Source organism: Oncorhynchus mykiss, chromosome 17 (assembly GCF_013265735.2).
Source record: "Oncorhynchus mykiss isolate Arlee chromosome 17, USDA_OmykA_1.1, whole genome shotgun sequence".
Lineage (NCBI taxonomy): Eukaryota > Metazoa > Chordata > Actinopteri > Salmoniformes > Salmonidae > Oncorhynchus > Oncorhynchus mykiss.
In genome coordinates, this window is record NC_048581.1 from 60,575,602 (window position 1) to 60,599,621 (window position 24,020).

At 42.5% G+C, this 24,020-nt stretch overlaps 1 protein-coding gene across 1 annotated transcript; it reads left to right on the plus strand.

Annotated features, from left to right (window-relative positions):
- The first annotated feature begins 76 nt into the window (after positions 1 to 76).
- Positions 77 to 24,013, plus strand: LOC110494264 (isotocin receptor). The gene is made up of 3 exons (XM_021569203.2): positions 77 to 210; positions 710 to 1,879; positions 22,203 to 24,013. The coding sequence occupies exons 2-3, from the start codon at positions 958 to 960 to the stop codon at positions 22,454 to 22,456; spliced, it is 1,176 nt and encodes a 391-aa protein (XP_021424878.1). The 5' UTR covers positions 77 to 210; positions 710 to 957; the 3' UTR covers positions 22,457 to 24,013.
- The last annotated feature ends 7 nt before the right edge of the window (positions 24,014 to 24,020 follow it).

Consider the following 24,020-nt stretch of genomic DNA (forward strand, 5'->3'; position numbering starts at 1 on the left):
TATTAGAGTGCGCACATGGACACCTAGTGGAAATAATGTGGAAATCAATTTCTCATGCATAATCTTGGCCAGGGATATACAAGTGGTATAAACATCATGATGCTGGCCAATCCGATCCCTACTAGTGAGGGAGGCTGGATGCTTCACTCTCAGGTCTCACTGCGTTTAGTTCCAGTACTCAATTTACAAGACGGTAAAGCAGATGCACATGTAAGTAGGCCTAGATTTACATTCGGAAAACCCATCATGCTATTACTTGTAGGCAATGTTAAAATATTATTTAGATGGCTGGAGACTATCCATAGACCATGTGCTGCTGAATTTTTAGTTAGTTTCAATAGTTTTTTAAATTATATGTTGTGGTTCTGTTTATGTTTTTCATTCAAAGGGGCAATCTGCCGTTCAAACAATAAAAATGATCAGAAAAAATCTGGTTTTAACCGTTTTGAGACTATACAATGTTTGTTTACAATTACATTGTTTACAAACAATTGAGTAAAATAAGCTTATATTTTGGGTTCTGATGGGGTATGAGGCATTTACTGTATAATGTATATTCTTTTAAAATCAATGGTTAGGTCTATATATAATTAATTTAAAATTAAATACATTTAATCGCAGATTTCCCATTTAATGTAGTATTATATAATTGAATTGTTTTTAATTGAAACAAGACGTTAATGTGTTTTCTATATTTCCTGCTCACCAGTGTCTGGTCCTATTTGGCTATGAATAAGAAATAAAGCTTCAGCGCAAAATTGGGATTCCGTTTTCCCATCGTGTGTAAATGATAACGACCCAGCTCCACACACGGATGCTTTGTCTTGTCTTGACACCTGTTAGATGAAGAGCCAAAGAAGACGTTTAAAACAACTGTCCAATGTAGGGTGGCTGAACGTTGCTGTGATTGCATGATTTTTCGTCGCGGTTGGACTGAGAGAGAATACGGTCAACACAATGGAAAGTAGTACACTAAATGAGCAGAACTTTTGGCCATTTAACGAATCATTGGGGAACTCAACCCTTGGCAACGGGACCATCGGGGGAAATCAAACAAACCCCCTGAAACGGAATGAGGAGGTGGCTAAAGTGGAGGTGACTGTGCTCGCCCTGGTCCTGCTCCTGGCGCTGGCGGGGAATCTGTGCGTCCTGGTGGCCATTCACACCACCAAGCACACACAGTCCCGAATGTACTACTTCATGAAACACCTCAGCATCGCGGATCTCGTTGTGGCTATATTTCAGGTCTTGCCACAACTTATCTGGGACATTACTTTCCGTTTCTATGGACCCGATATCCTGTGCAGGTTGGTGAAATACTTCCAGATCGTCGGGATGTTCGCATCTACCTATATGCTTGTTTTGATGTCTATAGACAGGTGCTTGGCGATTTGTCAGCCGCTTCGGTCTCTGCACAAGCGAAAAGACCGTTTCTACGTGATTATCTCCTGGGTCCTCAGCCTAGTGTTCAGCAGCCCACAAATGTACATTTTTTCCCTGAAGGACGTTGGCTCTGGAGTGTATGATTGTTGGGGTGACTTCGTGGAGCCCTGGGGTGCCAAAGCGTATATAACTTGGATTAGCCTTACCATCTACATCATACCAGTGGCCATCCTGAGCCTATGCTATGGACTAATAAGCTTTAAAATATGGCAAAACTTTAGAATGAAAACCAAGAGGGACCAGTGCATGAGCCTCACCCCAAAGACTTCGAAAGGTCTTGCGCTCGCCCGGGTGAGCAGTGTAAAGCTCATCTCCAAAGCGAAGATAACTACAGTTAAAATGACATTTGTCATAGTTCTGGCGTATATCGTTTGCTGGACTCCTTTCTTCACCGTGCAGATGTGGACGGCTTGGGATCCAACGGCGCCTCGAGAAGGTGAGTTCGAACTCCATCTCGAAAATAACCATGCAAATTAGTTCTTCAGTTTGAGATTCCGTGCGTAATATGAAATACTTTAACCAGGTAGCTTCGCAATTCTAGACTGTCGCCATTAATATATCCATCTTGAAATGAAATGTCCATGTTTACTTTAAAACGCTCGGAAGGTATTCTGCCTCGGGACTTATAATGCGGTGTGCGTAATGTTAGGTGCATTTTCACCAAATAGCCATGATAATACAAATATATTTCAACAGCCTTTATCATTGACAGTCAATTGAAATTCGCAGAGGTTGGACATTGCACTTTTACGCATTACATTTTGGCCAACCTGAGGAACATCAAAGGATGTATGCCATTGTACCGGAAAATTAGACGCATCATATAAAGTAATATCCTACCCACATGCAGTGGATGAAATGACCAAATGAACTTAAATAAATCCGCAGCCCTTCATAGGCTATGGTGTGCTTCCAGCCAACAAAAATACTATGATGCAAATGAAGCTCTGACCACCTATATAGAATGTTATGGTGACTTGTGGAGATACGGGTGGAGCGATCCGAACAAATATGTATGAAAAATATTATCTCGTTATATTCGTTTCATATAGGTCTATATAGGGCATACGCCGTCAAAATGTTCCTTAATTTTAGAAGTGGCCTGAATATTACAATGGTTGTCCAGAATTGTTACAGACTTTTTATGAAAACTAAAAACACCACCTCCACCTCCATTTGACTCACTCGCCATAACGAACAGCAACAACATTGAGAGGGTCGTTTAATTGCAATACCCCTCCACTGAAGCGAAGCAAAGTAGGCATAGGCTACCGCCGCAAATGTCCATGCAACTAAAAATAACTTTAGTCACTGAAAGCAGTCTTTCCGGACTGTCACCTCCATGGTTTGTGCACACCTCTGCATGGATGTGTTTTTGAGGCCCAACCATCTGAGCCTTCCTGCAGTGAATCATTAATCAGATTATGCGTGTGGGCTGCATGCTGAGATCTTCTGTTGTTACCTGGGAGGCACGTCGGAGTGCAAGAGTGACAGGTAATATTGGGGCCACGCGTGTCATCTCCTCAGTCAAGCCCACGAGGGTACCACGTGCTTCAATGGAGCAGACAGCCCACCGGTGCAATTCATTTCTTAATGACCCGCCTTATGACCACACCCTATATAGTATGGCCAGGGTTCGATACCCGGTCAATCACACTTTACATACTTAGCCAGGCCTATTTACATTAGGCTATATACTGGCTTGGACTGGAGGGGGATTGAGCAATCTATGCTAAACCAAATACAGTAGATGGCCTTCTGGTTGGGGTTGGCATTTTGTTTATGTTCTATCCTTTGAAGAAGATTCATATATTACTGAAGCTGTAAACAGATTAAATGAGAGTGGTAAATCAAAGTGAGAGTATCCATACATTTGAAAGACACCAGAGTTACACCACAGCACTATGTATCCTGAGTGGCGCAGTGGTCTAAGGCACAGCATCTCAGTGCTAGAGGTAGCACTACAGACCCTGGTTTGATCCCAGGCTGTATCACAACCGGCTGTGATTGGGAGTCCCATAGGGGCACAATTGGCCCACCGTCGTCCAGGTTAGGGGAGGGTTTGGCCGGAGTAGGCCGTCATTGAATATAAGAATTTGTTCTTACCTAGTTAAACGCAACTGTTCTGTGCTGTCCCCTTCTGATCCCCATAGCAGCTCTATCACATATTAGTTATATTTCCCAACATCCCAAGACAAACACCAGGAAATTGAACAAGTTGGTAAACAGTCATTATATTCCCCAAACAATTTTGCATTACACGTGTATGGAAAAGTATGGAAAATAATATTCTCAGCCAAAGTTCCCATGAAGTTTGCAGGATGATCCAAGATGAGTAACTATACTTATTAAGCAATAAGGCACGAGGAGGTGTGGTATATGGCTAATATACCATGGCTAAGGGCTGTTCTTACCTACGATCCAACGCGGAGTGCCTGGATACAGCACTTAGCCGTGGTATATTGGCCATATACCATGAACCCCCAAGGTGCCTTATTGCTATTATAAACTGGTTACCAACTAAATTAGAGCAGTAAAAATACATATTTTGTCATACCTGTGGTATACGGTCTGATATACCATGGCTGTCAGCCAATCAGCATTCAGGGCTCGAACCACCCAGTTTATAATGTAGGCTTTGTCCCTGTAAGCCTGTTGGGGTGTGCCAGGTTCAAGCAGGCAGGCTGTTGTTCCCTGCTAGAAAATTGTGTTTATTTACAGTGCTTTTATTATCATCCTTGAACAGACATACACAGCCTGTGATCTCCCAAAGACAACCTCTTAGGGGTGCAGCATCCACTGGAGACTTTTTAACCCTTCTGAGGACAAAACACAATCAGTGGATTTGCCCAATTAAACAGCTTTTTTTACTACATAGGTGTTGCTTTTGTCCAGGTGGGAAAGGCGGCCCATCTATAAACTGTGTCCATACCTATGTCCATTCCTGAGTGCACAGCCTCCATTTTCCCTACGCTGACTCACCCTCTGCTCTGTGTGACGCTGACTGGCACTGACTATATTAATTGGCAGTCTGCCCAGTCCCCATGGAATCCTTTTGTCTATGGCCACTGTATGTTCTTCTCTGCATTTTACAGGATGTTTATTAAACAGACACCAAGCCTCATTGTTGTTACAGTCATGTTAAAGTACAGCATTATACATAATGATAGATGCATCTTTTATTAAAACAGGGAAGCCCTTTTCAGCTGTGCCGACTCAGAGAGAGCTAAAAGAGAGCTATTGTACCAGCTTCCATTGAAATAATAGTATGGAGCATCTGATAGCCAGGTCAGTGGTTGGCTGAGAGCCAAAATAAAATGTGAGAAAAGCAAGGCCCCTCTCTTGTACAGTCTCATTTAGGAATTCTACTACTCAGCTGCTTTGGCATAGTAAATCCTCTGAAATAGTGTTGATATTAAACTCAGATGATCGTGCCAGTCAGGCTGTGGTCATTAGTCAGTACAGAACCTGATAGTTGAGCAGATTTACCAATGAGGGGAAGCATTTTCTGCATTCAAATTTGTGAGTTTGTGTGATTTATCATCTCCTGTGAACGACACCATGAGCTAATTGTTATTTTGATCATAATTCCTTCCTTCAAATCACATATTGGCCCCATTCTCACCCACGCTCCTTCCTTTTACAAAGCCATAAGAATGTTTAATAGTCATGATATGTGATTTGGCTATGCTGTGTGAAGACATTTAGCATATGTATTGAATGCACCGTAGCCTACACAGAACAATAATTTACATTTTGACTTCCGTTTAGTGGAACCATTATTTGCTGGTAAATACAGTGCCTTGCGAAAGTATTCGGCCCCCTTGAACTTTGCGACCTTTTGCCACATTTCAGGCTTCAAACATAAAGATATAAAACTGTATTTTTTTGTGAAGAATCAACAACAAGTGGGACACAATCATGAAGTGGAACGACATTTATTGGATATTTTAAACTTTTTTAACAAATCAAAAACTGAAAAATTGGGCGTGCAAAATTATTCAGCCCCCTTAAGTTAATACTTTGTAGCGCCACCTTTTGCTGCGATTACAGCTGTAAGTCGCTTGGGGTATGTCTCTATCAGTTTTGCACATCGAGAGACTGACATTTTTTCCCATTCCTCCTTGCAAAACAGCTCGAGCTCAGTGAGGTTGGATGGAGAGCATTTGTGAACAGCAGTTTTCAGTTCTTTCCACAGATTCTCGATTGGATTCATGTCTGAACTTTGACTTGGCCATTCTAACACCTGGATATGTTTATTTTTGAACCATTCCATTGTAGATTTTGCTTTATGTTTTGGATCATAGTCTTGTTGGAAGACAAATCTCCGTCCCAGTCTCAGGTCTTTTGCAGACTCCATCAGGTTTTCTTCCAGAATGGTCCTGTATTTGGCTCCATCCATCTTCCCATAAATTTTAACCATCGTCCCTGTCCCTGCTGAAGAAAATCAGGCCCAAACCATGATGCTGCCACCACCATGTTTGACAGTGGGGATGGTGTGTTCAGCTGTGTTGCTTTTACACCAAACATAACGTTTTGCATTGTTGCCAAAAAGTTCAATTTTGGTTTCATCTGACCAGAGCACCTTCTTCCACATGTTTGGTGTGTCTCCCAGGTGGCTTGTGGCAAACATTAAACAACACTTTTTATGGATATCTTTTAGAAATGGCTTTCTTCTTGCCACTCTTCCATAAAGGCCAGATTTGTGCAATATACGACTGATTGTTGTCCTATGGCCAGAGTCTCCCACCTCAGCTGTAGATCTCTGCAGTTCATCCAGAGTGATCATGGGCCTCTTGGCTGCATCTCTGATCAGTCTTCTCCTTGTATGAGCTGAAAGTTTAGAGGGACGGCCAGGTCTTGGTAGATTTGCAGTGGTCTGATACTCCTTCCATTTCAATATTATCGCTTGCACAGTGCTCCTTGGGATGTTTAAAGCTTGAGAAATATTTTTGTATCCAAATCCGGCTTTAAACTTCTTCACAACAGTATCTCGGACCTGCCTGGTGTGTTCCTTGTTCTTCATGATGCTCTCTGCGCTTTTAACGGACCTCTGAGACTATCACAGTGCAGGTGCATTTATACGGAGACTTGATTACACACAGGTGGATTGTATTTATCATCATTAGTCATTTAGGTCAACATTGGATCATTCAGAGATCCTCACTGAACTTCTGGAGAGAGTTTGCTGCACTGAAAGTAAAGGGGCTGAATCATTTTGCACGCCCAATTTTTCAGTTTTTGATTTGTTAAAAAAGTTTGAAATATCCAATAAATGTCGTTCCACTTCATGTCCCACTTGTTGTTGATTCTTCACAAAAAAATACAGTTTTATATATTTATGTTTGAAGCCTGAAATGTGGCAAAAGGTCGCAAAGTTCAGGGGGGCCGAATACTTTCGCAAGGCACTGTAATATCCAAACAAGGAAGCTCTGCATGGCACTGCCTAACAGAGTTAGATCAAATACATTTTGTGTCAGTGTTAGTCTGTGTATGTCCGTTTGACTGCTGCTTAGTACCCCTTGTGGTTTGTTAAGATCTCACTAACCACCTTTCATGCCTCAGTGAAAAGATAAATGATCTAATGCCAAGCTGCATTAATTCAAATTCCTCCCTCCCTCACAAGAGCAAGGTTATACATTTTACAGCAAAATGTATTGAGTTATTCATTCATCTATCATACTGCCTTGTGTTCCTTTGAGATTGAAGTTGTGTAACTTTGTGGCTGAAAGTTATAAAGCAATGGTATTACAGTGTAACTACTTTATAGCTGCAGGACATCCATAATGACTTGTCATATGGTGGAGTTTACTCTTTTCTATATTACATTTTCATTTGAGTTATCTAGTAGATCAATTCCGCTTTACTTTTGCATCACTGCAAGCTCCCCCCCCACACACACACACACATTAATTAGAGTTAGGAATCTGCGTAGGCCCTAGGCCTATCCCCGGTCCAGACTAAGCATGTGTCCTCCCTGCTCTGACACTGTAAAAGCCAGACAATAGAATGATTTACATTGTTCACATCCGGACACTTGTGCACCTATAACTCACAGCCTTAATGACTGATGAATCAATTAGCTCCAAATTACTTGGCGAGGCTGCTGTAACATTCCGCAGATTGTTCCCAGTGATTTCAATTTGAGCAACCTTCATATCAGAGCTGGAGGGCCAGCCATTAAAGATGATGCAAGCGGAACACGGGGTGGAGAGAGACGAAGGGAGAGAGATTAGCAATCAGAATAGGTTAATTGAATACAGGACATGGGCCCATTCCATTAATCTCAAACTAATTTACCATATGTCAATTCGCCGGTGTACATACAGATGGAGGATCTTCATTTGATCACCCTGTTTCAGGAGAACTCTACTGCAATGCAGGAATTGAACTTACAGTGTGTTTGAGGCTTAAAAAGGCTTATGAAGTGTGTAATTTCCATTTTGAAATGTCAGATTTGATTTTCCCTGATGAAAAATGTATCAACCCCTACAAAAATGTCCATTAATTATAATCCACATAATAATCCACATTTCCTGTTGCTGCAGGATTATTTTCCTGCAGTAGCCAACTGGCTCAAATTAAGATCCTACATCTGTGGCATAAATGTCAACCTACGCATCACTGCTGTCTGTCTCCCCCGGTAGCTTTATTACCATTTCGGTTGTGAATGCTATCTGGGTGTGCCTATTGTGTTGGTGTGTATGTGTTTATGTGTGTGTCTATTTGTGTGTTTGTGTTTGTGTCAAGAACAATCCAATCAGGAATGTCATTCATGAGTAGTAGAGATAGAACAGGGGTCATTAATTAGGATGAAAGTGGTTTCCTCAAATAAGATGATTTAGTAAAATAAATAATAGAATGACAAAGCTGTAAAACAATATCCTAAATATACAGTGCTTTCAGAAAGTATTCAGACCCGTGGACTTTTTCCACATTTTGTTATGTAACAGCCTTATTCTAAAATTGATTAAATAAATAAAAATCCTCATCAATCTACACACAATACCCCGTAATGAAAAAGCGAAGTCAGGTTTTTAGAAATGTTTGCAAATGTATTTGAAATAAAAAAACAGAAATACCATATTTACATAAGTATTCAGAACCTTGGTGTGACGATCGTTGTTGGTGGAATTAGACCAAGATGCAGCGTGGGGTAGGTTAATCATATTCTTTAATGATAACCCGCAAAACAAGAAAGAGAGAACCAACGAAACGTACAGCCTTGTAGGGCTCAACAACAACAATACAAGGACAAGATCCCACAACATAGGTGGGAAAACAAAGAAATACAACACATAGAATGCCCACCCAAATCACACCCTGACCAAACCAAATAGAGACATAAAAAGGCTCTCTAAGCTCAGGATGTGAAACTTGGCTATGAGACTCGAGCTCAGGTGCATCCTGTTTCAGTTCATCATCCTTGAGATACTTCTACAACTTGATTGGAGTCCACCCGTGGTAAATTCAATTGACTGGACAGGATTTGGAAAGGAACACAACTGTCTATAAAAGGTCCCACAGGGGCACCAAAACATTTCTCCAGAATTGAAGTTCCCCAAGAACACATTGGCCTACATCATTCTTAAATGGAATAAGTTTGGAACAACAAAGACTCTTCCGCTCGCCACGATCGAACATACCTGGAGAGACCTTAAAATAGCTGTGCAGTGATGCTCCCCATCCAATTTGACAGAGCTTGAGAGGATCTACAGAGATGAATGGGAGAAACTCCCCAAATAGGTGTGCCAAGCTTATAGCGTCATACCCAAGCAGACTCAATGCTGTAATCGGTGCTTCAACAAAGTAATAAATGTGCAAAAAAACACATTTAAACCTGTTTTTGCTTTGTCATTATGGGGTATTGTATGTCGATTGATGAGGGAAAAACACACTTTTAACCATTTTAGTACAAGGCTGTATTGTAACAAAATGTGAAAAAATGAAACAGTTCTAAATACTTTCCAAATGCACTGTAACCCTGGATCCACAATATGGCAGAGGTTGAAAAGCACTGTAACCCTGGATCCACAATATGGCAGAGGTTGAAAAGCACTGTAACCCTGGATCCACAATATGGCAGAGGTTGAAAAGCACTGTAACCCTGGATCCACAATATGGCAGAGGTTGAAAAGCACTGTAACCCTGGATCCACAATATGGCAGAGGTTGAAAAGCACTGTAACCCTGGATCCACAATATGGCAGAGGTTGAAAAGCACTTGTAACCCTGGATCCACAATATGGCAGAGGTTGAAAAGCACTGTAACCCTGGATCCACAATATGGCAGAGGTTGAAAAGCACTGTAACCCTGGATCCACAATATGGCAGAGGTTGAAAAGCACTGTAACCCTGGATCCACAATATGGCAGAGGTTGAAAAGCCATAACACATACGTTTCCTTAACAGCAGGTTATGGTCAATAATGTCAACGGCTGCACTGAAATCCAGCGGTATAGCTCCCACAATCTTCTTATTATCAATTTCTCCAGACATTTGTGTCAGTGCAGTACATGTTGAGTGCCCTTCTGTATAAGCATGCGGAAAGTCTGTTGTTAATTTGTTGACAGAGAAATAGCATTGTATTTGGGCTTTTTCCCTACAGTTTGCTAAGAGCTGGTAGCAAGCTGATAGGTCTGCTGTTACAACCAGTAAAGGACACTTTACCACTCTTGGGTAGTGGAATTACTTTGTCTTCCCTCCAGGCCTGAGGACAAGGACTTTCCTCTTGGCTCAGATTAAATATACCATCCATCTTGTTATTGCCAGGAGGTTTGTTATTATTCATCGATAACAATAACTTTACAGAATTCAAACTTGCAATGCTTTTCTTTCGCTATTAGTTTATTTTATGCATGAGTACGACGCTTCACTATTTTAGGCCCAGTTTTCGGAAACTTTGGCTTTCCTGGATATAGCCACAATATTGTGATCACTGCATCCAATGGGTTCAGATACAGCTTCAGAACAAAGTTCTACAGTAATAGTACAAATGTGATCAATACATGTGGATGTTCTTGTTCCTGTAGTGTTTGTAAACACCCTGGTAGGTTGATTAATAACCTGAACAGATTACAGGCACTGGTTACAGTGAGAAGCTTCCTCTTGAGTCGACAGCTTAATGAAAACCAGTTGACAATCAGATCCCCAAGAAAGTAGAACTCTCTGTTAACATCACATACACTATCAAGCATTTCACACATATTAGTTAGGTACTAACCATTAGCACTTGGTGGCCTATAGCAATAACCCAAAAGAAAAGGCTTTAGATGTGCAAAGTGAACACACAACCACAACACTTCAATAACACTTCAATAACCTTCAATAACCCTCAATAACTTCAATAGTCATCAAAGTAGTTGTCAGTGAATCTCAGAAATGGCTAATATATTAATATTATCTAATGATAGCAAGTTATTGATTTCATGAACCTTATTTCTAAGGCTACATGTCACATTCTGACCTTAGTTCCTTTTTTATGTCTCTATTTTGGTTTGGTCAGGGGGTGGGCATTCTATGTTTTGTTCTGTGTGTTGTATTTCTGTTGGTTTGGCCTGGTATGGTTCCCAATCAGAGGCAGCTGTCAATCGTTGTCTTTGATTGAGAACCATACTTAGGTAGCCTGTTCCCACCTGGTGTTTCTGGGTAGTTATTTTCTGTTTAGTGTGTGTTGCACCTGACGGAGCTGTTTCGGTTGTCGCTTTGTTGTTTGCATTTTTAGTGTTCAGTTTCTGATAAACATGACGAACGCATACCACGCTGCGCTTTGGTCCTCACCTTCTTCCACCAACGGCCGTTACACTACATAGATTCATATGGGCTATTTTCAGCCCTTTCCTGGATAGACTATCAGAGATAGACATAATATGGAAAAAAAAGCTAAATAAAACAATATATAAAGTACGTTCCTCTCAAGCTCTTGGCTCTTTCCAGAACAGCTACCTTGTCCTTGAACCTCAGGAACTTGACCTCAATCTTCATGTGGTCCATCCTCAGTTTCTCCGAGATCATTTCCCTCAACATTGTATTCAGCCTCCGTCCAGGTCTCATGTGGAGATTCTGTAGTTCCGTCCACAACCATGTTGTTTCGCCTTGATTGTCCCTCGATAATCTGATTTCAAACCAAATGTTATTTGTCGCATACACATATTTACCAGATGCTTTTGCAGGTGTAGCAAAATGCCTGTGTTCCTAGCTCAAACAGTGCAGTAGCATCTGACAATTCAAATCAATACACCCAAATCTAAATGTAAAATAATGGAATTAAGACAAGCAATGTCAGAGTGGTATTGACTACAATTGTCACGCCTTGTCACGCCTTGACCTTAGAGCCTTATGTCTCTATTTGGTTTGGTCAGGGTGTGATTTGGGGGGGCATTCTATGTTCTGATTTCTATGTTTTGGCTGGGTATGGTTCTCAATCAGGGACAGCTGTCTATCGTTGTCTTTGATTGGGAATCATACTGAGGCAGCCTTTTTTCCTTTGTATTTTGTGGGAAGTTGTCTTTGTTAGTGGCACTGTAGCCCTCGTAAGCTTCACGGTCGTTTTGTTGTTTCTTGTTTTTGTTGGCGACATTATAAATAAAGAAATGTATGCTCACCACGCTGCGCTTTGGTCCACTTCTTCAGATGATCGTGACAACAATACAGTACAAAATAGTATATATATATATATATATATATGAAATGAGTAAAACAGTATGTACATATTTTTTAAGCGACCAGTGATCCATTATTAAAGTGACCAGTGATTCCATGTCTATGTACATAGGGCAGCAGCCTCTAAGGTCCAGTGTTGAGTAACCCGGGTGGTTGTTGGCTAGTGACAGTGACTAAGTTCAGGGACTGGGTGGAGGCCGGCTAGTGATCACTATTTAACAGTCTGATGGTCTTGAGATAGAAGTTGTTTTTCAGTCTCTCGGTCCCAGCTTTGATGCACCTGTACTGATCTCAACTTCTGGAATAGAGCGGGGTGAACAGGCCGTGGCTCAGGTGGTTGTTGTCCTTGATTATCTTTTTGGCCTTCCTGGGACATCGGGTGTTGTAGATGTCCTGGAGGGCAGGCAGTGTGCCCCCAGTGATGCGTTGGGCAGACCGCAACACCCTCTGGAGAACCCTGCTTTTGCGGGCGATGCAGTTGCTGTTCCAGGCAGTGATCCAGCCTGACAGGATGCTCTCAATGGTGCATCTGTAAAAGTTTGTGAGGCTCTTAGATGCCAAACTTAATTTCTTCAGTCTCCTAAAGGTTGAAGAGGCGCTGTTGCGCCTTCTTCACCACACTGTCTGTGTGGGTGGACCATTTCAGATTGTCAGTGATGTGTACGCCGAGGATCTTGAAGTTTTTCACCTTCTTCACTGCGGTCCCGTTGATGTGGATTGGGGCTTGCTCCCTCTGCTGTCTCCTGAAGTACACGATCAGCTCCAGTTGACGTTAAAGAAGAGGTTATTTTCCACCCCTCCATCAGGGCCCTCAACTCCCCCCTGTATGCTGTCTCGTAATTATTGGTATTCAGGCCAAACTTGATGATTGAGTTTATGATTGAGTTTAATGTAGGAAAACTTAAATCCGTTTTACCAAATGTATATTAGCATGTTAAATGTGCAACCAGAGGGAAAAGAACTCTGGACAGCCTTTACTCCACACACAGAGACGCACACAAAGCTCTCCCTCGCCCTCCATTTGGCAAATCTGACCATAATTCTGTCCTCCTGATTCCTGCTTACAAGCAAAAATGAAAGCAGGAAGCACCAGTGACTCGATCAATAAAACCTGGTCAGATGAAGCAGATGCTAAGCTCCAGGACTGTTTTACTAGCACAGACTGGAATATGTTCCGCGATTCTTCCGATGGCATTGAGAGTACACCACATCAGTCATTGGCTTCATCAATAAGTGCATTGATGACGTTGTCCCCACAGTGACCGTACATACATACCCCGACCAGAAGCCATGGATTACAGGCAACATCCGCACTGAGCTAAAGGCTAGAGCTGCTGCTTTCAAGGAGTGGGACTCTAACCCAGAAGCTTATAATAAATTCCGCTATCGCCTTTCGACGAACCATCAAACAGGCAAAGCGTCAATACAGGACTAAGATCGAATCGCACTACACCGACTCTGACGCTCGTCGGATGTGGCAGGGCTTGCAAACCATTACAGACTACAAAGGGAAGCACAGCCGAGAGCTGCCGAGGACACGAGACTACCAGATGAGCTAAACTACTTCTATGCCCGCTTCGAGGCAAATAACAGTGAAATATGCATGAGCACCAGCGGTTCCGGGAAGACTGTGTGATCACGCTCTCCACAGCCAATGTGGGAAAGACCTTTAAACAGGTCAACATTCACAAAGCCGCTGGACCAGACAGATTACCAGGACGTGTACTGCGAGCATGCACTGACCAACTGGCAAGAGTCTTCACTGACATTTTCATTACCTCTCCCTGTCCGAGTCTGAAATACCAACATGTTTTAAGCAGACCACCATAGTCCCTGTGCCCAAGAACACTAAGGTAACCTGTCTAAATTACTACCGACCCAAGGCACTAACGTATGTAGCCATGAAGTGCTTTGAAAGGCTGGTAATGGCTCACATCAACATCATTATCCCAGAAACCGCCCGAACAGATCCACAGATGATGCAATCTCTATTGCACTCCACAATGCCCTTTCCCACCTAGACAAAAGGAAAACCTATGTGAGAATGCTGTTCATTGACGACAGCTCAGTGTTCAACACTATAGTGCCCTCATAGCTCATCAATAAGCTGCTCTGCCTCGGACCGCATGGCACTACAGAGGGTAGTGCGAACGGCCCAGTACATCACTGGGCCCAAGCTTCCTGCCATCCAGGACCTCTATACCAGGCGGTGTCAGAGGAAGGCTCTAAAAATGGTCAAATACTCCAGCCACCCTAGTCATAGACTGTTCGCTCTGCTGCCACAGCGGTACCTGAGCAGTACCTGAGCGCCAAGTCTAGGTCCAAGAGGCTTCTAAACAGCTTCGACCCCCAAGCCATAAGTCTCCTGAACATCAAATCAAATGGCTTCCCAGACTATTTGCATTGACCCTCCCCCTTTTACATCACTGCTGCTCTCTGTTGTTGTCATCTATGCATAGTCACTATAATAACTCTCCCTACATGTACATATTACCTCAACTAACCGGTGCCACTGCACATTGACTCTGTACGGTCACCTCCCTGTATATAGTCTCGCTATTGTTATTTTACTGCTGCTCCTAAATGACTTGTTACTTTTATTTCTTATTGTTATCCATATCTTTTTAAACTGCATTGTTGGTTAGGGGCTTGTAAGTAAGCATTTCACTGTTCACCTGTTGTATTCGGCACATGTGACAAATAAAACTTGATTTGATTTGATTTAATTTTGAAAGGTGTGCGTGGCCATACAGTTATGGGTGAACAGGCAGTACATGAGGGGGCTGAGCACGCACACTTGTGGGGACTCTGTGTTGAGGATCAGCGTAGTTGAGGTGTTGTTTCTTACCTTCAGCATCTGGGGTGGCCTGTCAGGAAGTCCAGGACCCAGCTTCACAGGGCGGGGTTCAGACCCAGGGTCCCGAGCTTAATGATATTCTTGGAGGGTACTATCGTATTGAACGCTGAGCTGGACTCAATGAACAGCATTCTTACATAAGTATTCCTTTTGTCCAGATGGGATAGGGCAGTGTGCAGTGCGATGGCGATTGCATCGTCTGTGGATCTATTGGGATGGTATGCAAATTGAAGTGGGTCTTGGCTGTCAGGTAGGGTGGAGGTGGTATGATCCTTAATTAGCGTCTCAAAGCACTTCATGATGACAAAAGTGAGTGTTACGGGGCAATAGTAATTTAGTTCATTTACTTTTGCTTTCCTGGATAAAGGAAAAATGGTGGGGAGAGATTGAGTACAGTTGAAGTCGGTAGTTTACATACAGGTTGGAGTCATTAAAACATGTTTTTCAACCACTCCACAAATTTCTTGTTAACAAACTACAGTTTTGGCAAGTCGGTTAGGACATCTACTTTGTGCATGTTCATACTTTGGATTTTCCAGATCAGTCATCATTCAACTATTTTTTTGTTGAATAATTTGATTTTGTTTTGATTCTCCGTTTCTTTCAGGCAAGTGATGGAAAGGAACAGAGGCCAAAAGTCATTGAATGTTCTTTAGCTGTGTAACCCTCTGGTCAATAGCACAGGGTTCATGTTGTAATCCCAGCTCGGTGTCTTCATCTCTTCCCTTCATTCATAAAAGGCTAACGTGATCCTCTCTCTGTATCCTTACCGGTCATTGACTCGTCCACCTCTACTCATCCATGCACTGATGAAAGCACAAGTGATACTGCAGGTCAGCAGGTGTTGATGCATACAGTTGAAGTCGGGAGTTTACAGACACTTAGATTGGAGTCATTAAAACTAGTTTTTCAACCAATCCACAAATTTCTTGCTAACAAACTATAGTTTTGGCAAGTCGGTTAGGACATCGACTTTGTACATGAGACAAGTAATTTTCCAAACATTGTTTACAGTCAAGTTATTTCACTTATAATTCACTGTATCACAATTCCAGTAGGTCAGAAGTTTACATACACCATGTTGACTGTGCCTTTAAACAGCTTGGACAATTCCAGAAAATTATGTCATGGCTTTACAAGTTTCTGATAGGCTAATTGGCATCATTTGAGTCAATTGGAGGTGTACCTGTGGATGTATTTCAAGGCCTACCTTCAAACTCAGTGCCTCTTTCTTGTCATCATGGGACAATCTTAATAAATCAGCCGACCTCAGAAAAAAAAAAGTTATATCTCTACAAGTCTTTATTTAAAAAAAATGATTTCACCTTTATTTAACCAGGTAGGCTAGTTGAGAACAAGTTCTCATTTACAACTGAGACCTGGCCAAGATAAAGCATAGCAGTGTAAACAACACAGAGTTACACATGGAGTAAATAATAAACAAGTCAATAACACAGTAGGAAAAAAAAGTCTATATACATTGTGTGCAAAAGGCATGAGGAGATAAATAGGCCATAGGAGCGAATAATTACAATTTAGCAGATTAACACTGGAGTGATAAATGATGAGATGATCATGTGCAAGTAGAGATACTGGTGTGCAAAAGAGCAGAAAAGTAAATAAATACAACAGTATGGGGATGAGGTAGGTAAATTGGGTGGGCTATTTACAGATGGACTATGTACAGCTGCAGCGATCGGTTAAAAAAGTGCTCCATAATTCTCTAGTCCTTGTCTCGTTCTGACCATAGTTCTTTTGTGTTTTCTTTGTTTTAGTGTTGGTCAGGACATGAGCTGAGTGGGCATTCTATGTTGTGTGTCTAGTTTTCCCATTTCTATGTTTGGCCTGATATGGTTCTCAATCAGAGGCAGGTGTTAGTCATTGTCTCTGATTGGGAACCATATTTAGGTAGCCTGTTTTGTGTTGGGTTTTGTGGGTGGTTGTCTTCTGTCTTTGTGTCTATGCACCAGATAGGACTGTTTTGGTTTTTTCACATTTGTTGTTTTGGTATTTTGTAGTGTTCATGTTTATGGTCTTTATTAAACATGTTGAACTCTAACCACGCTGCGCTTTGGTCCGATCCTTCGTCCACAGAAAAAAACTGTTATGTCCTCTCACATTTAAAAAAATGTAGCCTTAGAGCAAGCAACACCAGCTGATTGTGATAAAAAATATATGCACCTATAATTAACCCTAAATTATTCTATAGAATCAAAAATAGATATAATTATTTGATGTTTAAAGTTGGTGAGGGAAATAAAAATCTCCAACTTCAGCGATTTTGGCAATTCGTTCCAGCAACCGGCAGCAGAGAACTGGAAGGAAAGGCGACCAAATGAGGTATTGGCTTTGGGGATGATCAGTGAGATACACCTGCTGGAGCGCGTGCTACGGGTGGGTGTTGCCATCGTGACCAGTGAACTGAGATAAGGCGGAGCTTTACCTAGCATGGACTTGTAGATGACCTGGAGCCAGTGGGTCTAGTGACGAATATGTAGCGAGGGCCAGCCGACTAGCGCATACAGGTCGCAGTGGTGGCTGGTATAAGGTGCTTTAGTAACAAAACGGATGGCACTGTGATAAACTGCATCTAGTTTGCTGAGTAGAGTATTGGAAGCTATTTTGTAGATGACATCGCCGAAGTCGAGGATCGGTAGGATAGTCAGTTTTACTAGGTTAAGTTTGGCGGAGTGAGTGAAGGAGGCTTTGTTGCGAAATAGAAAGCCGACTCTAGATTTGATTTTGGATTGGAGATGTTTGATATGAGTCTGGAAGGAGTGTTTACAGTCTAGCCAGACACCTAGGTACTTATAGATGTCCACATATTCTAGGTCGGAACCATCCAGGGTGGTGATGCTAGTCGGGTGTGCGGGTGCAGGTAGCGAACGGTTGAAAAGCATGCATTTGGTTTTACTAGCGTTTAAGAGCAGTTGGATGCCACGGAAGGAGTGTTGTATGGCATTGAAGCTCGTTTGGAGGTTAGATAGCACAGTGTCCAAGGAAGGGCCAGAAGTATACAGAATGGTGTCGTCTGCATAGAGGTGGATCATGGAATCACCCGCAGCAAGAGCAACATCATTGATATATACAGAGAAAAGAGTCGACCTGAGAATTGAACCCTGTTGTACCCCCATAGAGACTCCCAGAGGACCGGACAACATGCCCTCCGAGTCTGGTTCATCCTTGGGAGCAATTTCCAAACGCCTGAATGTACCGCGTTCATCTGTACAAACAATAGTACGCAAGTATAAACACCATGGGACCACGCAGCCGTCATACCGCTCAGGAAGGAGACGCGTTCTGTCTCCTAGAGATGAACATACTTTGGTGAGAAAAGTGCAAACCAATCCTAGAACAACAGCAAATGCCCTTGTGAAGATGCTGGAGGAAACAGGTACAAAAGTGTCTATATCCACAGTAAAACAAGTCCTATATTGACATAACTTGAAAGGCCGCCCAGCATGGAAGAAGCCACTGCTCCAAAACCGCCATAAAAAAAACAGACTACGTGGGGACAAAGATCGTACTTTTGGGAGAAATGTCCTCTGGTCTGATGAAACAAAAATAGAACTGTTTGACCATAATGACCATCGTTATGTTTGGAGGAAATAGAGGGAGGCTTGCAAGCCGAAGAACACCATCTCAACCGTGAGGCACAGGGGTGACAGCATCATGTTGTGCGGGTGCTGTGCTGCAGGAGGGACTGGTACACTTCACAAAATAGATGGCATCATGAGGGAGGACAATTATGTGAATGTATTGAAGCAACATTTCAAGACATCAGTCAGGAAGTTAAAACGTTTCTCAAATGGGTCTGGACAATGACCACAAGCATACTTCAAGGTATTGGAGTGGCCATCACAAAGCCCTGACCTCAATCCTATAGAACATTTGTGGGCAGAACTGAAAAGGTGTGTGCAAGCAAGGAGGCCTACAAACCTGACTCAGTTACACCAGCTCTGTCAGGAGGAATGGGCCAAAATTCACCCAATTTATTGTGGGAAGCTTGTGGATTGCTGCCCGAAACATTTGACCCAAGTTCAACAATTGAAAGGCAATGCTACCAAATACTAATTGAGTGTATATAAACTTCTGACCCACTGGGAATGTGATGAAAGAAATAAAAACTGAAATAAATCATTCTTTCTACTATTATTCTGACATTTCACAATCTTAAAATAAAGTGGGAATTCCTAACTTGCCTAAGACAGGGAATTTTTACTAGGATTGTAGAGAGATGTTTGTTTCTGTCGGCGCGATGTGTGAAGAAACCAGGTCACTGTACCGACTCCGATAGCGTGTCTCGAGTGAGACACGTTTTCGTGAAACAAAGAACTTTACAATCTCTGATATCTCTCTGGAAGGCAATCCTTGCTCGGATTTTGTCTAGCTTGTTGTCAAGAGCTTGGACGTTGATGAGTTGTGAACTCGGGAGCGGTGTGCGATGTGCCCGTCTACGGAGCCTGACCAGAAGACCGCTTCTTCTGCCCCCTCTGCGGCGCCGTTGTTTTGGGTCGCCGGCTGGGATCCGATCCATTGTCCTGTGTGGTAGACCAAATAGAGGATCCGCTTCTAAAAAGTTGTATTCCTGGTCGTAATGTTTGTAAGTTGATGTTGCTCTTATATCCAATAGTTCCTCCCGGCTGTATGTAAGAAAACTTAAGATTTCCTGGGGTAACAATGTAAGAAATAATACATAAAAAAACAAAATACTGCATAGTTTCCTGAGAACGCGAAGTGATGCGTCCATCTCTGTCGGCGCCGGAAGTTCAATGGGCCGATTCCTGCTGAGACTCAGCCGATGTCGTGTGCCCCGAATCTGTGCCGCCTTCGGCAGTATTACTAGGATGCGGGGATTGAGCTCGGGCCGATTCTGTTGTGAGTTATTTGGCCCAAATGTATTACTTGGGGCTTGGGCCAATTGTGGCTACTCTCTGGCAGATGATTACACAAGCTGCTTTATACAATTAAGGTTTCATTGTTATTTTTCTCCATATTTCTCATTGTTTCTCTGATCAAATAATGTAATTTACATTTAAATTAAATTCTTTAAGAGTCCTGTTTAAGTAGGATTTTAGTATTTTAATACTTTGTGGAGGGCAATTGATAAGCATTAAAAACTTTGTGGATGGGGCCTCCCGAGTGGCGCAGAGTTCTAAGGTACTGCATCGCTGCGCATACTGCATTGTTACAGATGCTGGTTCGATACCCGTGCCGGCTGCGACCGGGAGACCCATAAGGTGACGAAACAATTGGCCCAGCGTCGTCCTGGTTAGGGGAGGGTTTGGCCAGCCGGGATGTTCACTCCTGTGGCGGGCTAGGCGCATGCACGCTGACACGGTCACCCTGTGTATGGTGTTTCCTCCGACACATTGGTGCGGCTGGCTTCCCGGGTTAAGCATGCATTATGTCAAGAAGCAGTGCGGCTTAGCGGGGTTGTGTTTCGGGTGACGCACGGCTCTCGACCTTCCCCTCTCCCGAGTCCGTACGGGAGTTGCAGAGACAAGACAATTGGATATGACGAAAAGGGGGTAAAAAATAAAAAAAATACAATTATTCTTAAAAATGGTGGATTATTTAACTAGGCAAGTCAGTTAAGAACGAATTCTAATTTACAATGACGGCCTACACCGATCAAATCCGGACAACGCTGGGCCAATTGTGCACCTGGATTCGATCCAGGGTGTCTGTAGTGACGCCTCAAGCACTGAGATGCAGTGCCTTAGACCGCTGCGCCACTCAGGAGCCCATGTATGGGTATAATTTGTATGTATAAAATGTATAATAGTAAAATTTAAAATGACTAAAACAGGTAATTTTGTATACATTTATTTCAAATGTCATTGGGCCGCTTCTGGGGGGATTCTGGTAAGATGCTGGCAAAGTCGGCTGAATTCCAGTAGGGAATGATTTGGGCTGATTCTGGGCAGTCATTCATTTTGATTCCGGCCGAGTCCAACACCCAATTTCGGGCCAAGTCCAACACCCGATTTCGGGCCGATTCAATCAGTTCCGGACCCCCGGAAAAGAGGGACGCTTTTGGGCTGATTCCCCATTGCTAGCTGAGTACTAAGAAACTTTTCACTTTCCAAAACCTCAAACCGAGCTCTCCCTCATTGAACAGGATTTCTGTTTACCTCTAGTGCATTTTCTGATTAGATTAAATCCCCCCAGAGATTGTGTGTCAGCTGTTGGTAGCCAAGCTCTGACTGTGTTTAGGCTCTGTGGAACAGGAGAGAGATGGTCAGTAGTTGTTGGGTTAGTAGTTGTGAAGGGGAAGGGAATACCTAGTCAGTTGCACAACTGAATGCATTCAACTGAAATGTGTCTCCCGCATTTAAACCAACCCCTTTGCACCAGAGAGGTGTGGTGGTCTGCCTTAATCGACATCCACATCATCGGTGCAGTTGTTGTTGGGCGGTAACTGTCTTGCTCAAGGGCAGAACGACAGATTTTTTTCTACCTTGTCGGCTTGTGGATTTGGACCAGCGACCTTTCGTTACTGGCCCAACACTCTTAACTGCTAGGCTACCTGCCGCCCTGTGGTCAGCAGTTATATGGTTGTGGTCAGTAGTTGTGTGGTTCAGTATTTGTGTGGTCAGTAGTTGTGGTTGAGTGGTTCAGTATTTTTGTGGTCATTAGTTGTGGCCAGTCGTTTTGGTAAGTAGCTGTGTGGTTCAGTAGTTGTGGTCAGTGGTTGTGGTCAGTAGTTGAGAAGTAGACAAAGATTTCATAAGCTCTAACTTTTTGTCTACATTGTTGGCAAAGGGGTAGCTGATTTGTGTCAAAACTTCCATTGCTGCATTTACAGTGAATGGAATGTTGGAAGTGATGACGTCACAATGGGGCCTTTTATAATGTTGAGGAAATCCCATTAAAGTGGATGAAAATGGACAAAAAAATACTAAAAGATATCAAAAACTTGTATACAAGCACATCGATCTGCACGTTTTAAAGTTTGGATGACGTTTCTTGCTTAGAAGAAGAAGAAGTATGACGAAGATTTAAAATGGGACGTTTGCTTTGCAAGTCCCACTAATTACCAAAGTTACCATAGATTGCCATAAATTACCAGTTAATTAACAAAATGACTGAAGATTTGGGTAACTTTGGGAAATTAGCTTTGTAATCCTAACTACAAAACACTAGAACACACTTCTAGCACCAGTGGTCAATTTGCAATCATGTGTGATTGATGTATCAGTAAAAATGTAATGTGTGTGTTTGTCTTGTTTCCCCAGCCATGCCCTTCATCATCTCCATGCTGCTGGCCAGTCTGAACAGCTGCTGTAACCCATGGATCTACATGTGCTTCGCAGGCCACTTGTTCTCAGACCTGAGGCAGAACTTCCTGTGCTGCTCGGCCCGCTATCTCAAGTCCTCCCAATGCCACTGCGAACGTGACCATGACTCTAGCCGCAAGAGTAACTCCTCCACCTACGTCATCAAAAGCACCAGCAGCCAGAGGAGCATCACACAGACCTCCACCACATGAGACGCCCCGCAGGTCCCCCCCCCGCAGGTCAGAACTGTGAATCCCCCCTCCCAAACCTTCACCGCCACCCCAAACCCAGACTTGTCCTTCCCCTTCTCTTGTCCCGCTCCAGGGGAGACTCATCTAATACTATTGCACTGCTTTTTTTTGTGTATCAGACACAGTTGGTCAAGAATAGAATGAACAATTGATTGTTGTATAGATGAAGCAGATTTATTTGGGGACATTTTGTTGAATGTCTCCTCTCACAGTCAAATGTCCTGTCGCAGATCAGAGTGAGTCATCCATTGATTGTGTTTTCAGACTGATGGATTTACGTATTTGGTCTGCGGAGGAGGACAGTAGGTGGTGAATGGAAAATGAAGGACTGACTGTCTGTCACTCCAAACCAAGGAAAGGAGAGGAGTCCTCACCTTTAAGTCCTCACCATGGACTTAAAGGCGATTAACATGCCAAAGACTCTGTGTCAAAAAGTTCTGTAATAGTGGTTTGGGTTGTGAATACTGACCAATCCAGAGGGACATTTTAACTTTGTCAACCTGAAGGTTAAGCTACTCTCCTGTTGCTTATGTCTTGCTGCATCGCACCATGTGTTAGTTCACACACACACACAGGACGTTTCAACTATCCAGTTTGTGAAATGTCCTGGCTTTATGACAACGGCGATATCTGTCAACTTGTTAAAGCGGCAATCAGCAGTTGAAACAATGACAAAGAGTTCTGCCTGCCCCTGTTTCAGTAGAAAGCTGAAATGTAACCACTCTCAAATTCATAGACAGCTATGGAAACACGGACTGACCATCCATGATATCGAAAGTATAATTTGAGGCTATAAAGTGTTTGTTTACATTTACTTTGTTTACAAACATTGGAGTAAAACAAGCTTATATTTTGGGTTCTGATTGTGTACGACAGTTGATTTAAGCTTGAGTCATTTATAATTATATATATATATAAGAATCAATGTGTACATATCATTAATTTATAAGTCCAAAAATGGATGTAGCAACTGCAGATTGCCACTTTAAGTTTAACTTACTTAATCTTACAGAAAGCAACTCAACAAACTAGCCACCATTTCCCCCTAGGATGAACACACACGTCCAAATGTTCTTCTATGAAAATTGTGGTGTATTTTGGCACGCATTTGTTGTTCTACATAATTACTCTGTCTGTACTTTTTGAGTGTTAGGCTGGCGTCTTCTATGTTGCTAAATATGATTGAGAAATGGATTGCACACACTCAGAACACTCCGAATTGGGGGAGAAACCTCATTGTATTCAATGTATTTTTAGAAACTATTGCATAAAGAGGGTGACCTGCCTTAATATTGAATCTACCTGACACACCGTTCCTTGTACACATCAAAAATGTCAGTATCAAAAGGCAGAAGTTGGCTTCTCCTTTTACTGTAAATGTTTTGGTTTTCAACGTATGGCTACTGAACATTAAGGCTACTGAACATTTTGTAGAAAACATAATTGTCTTATTTGTATTTAGAGTGTTGTATTTTGTAAAAGTATCTCTTATTTATTTGAAATAAATTGTATGTGTTCTATCAAG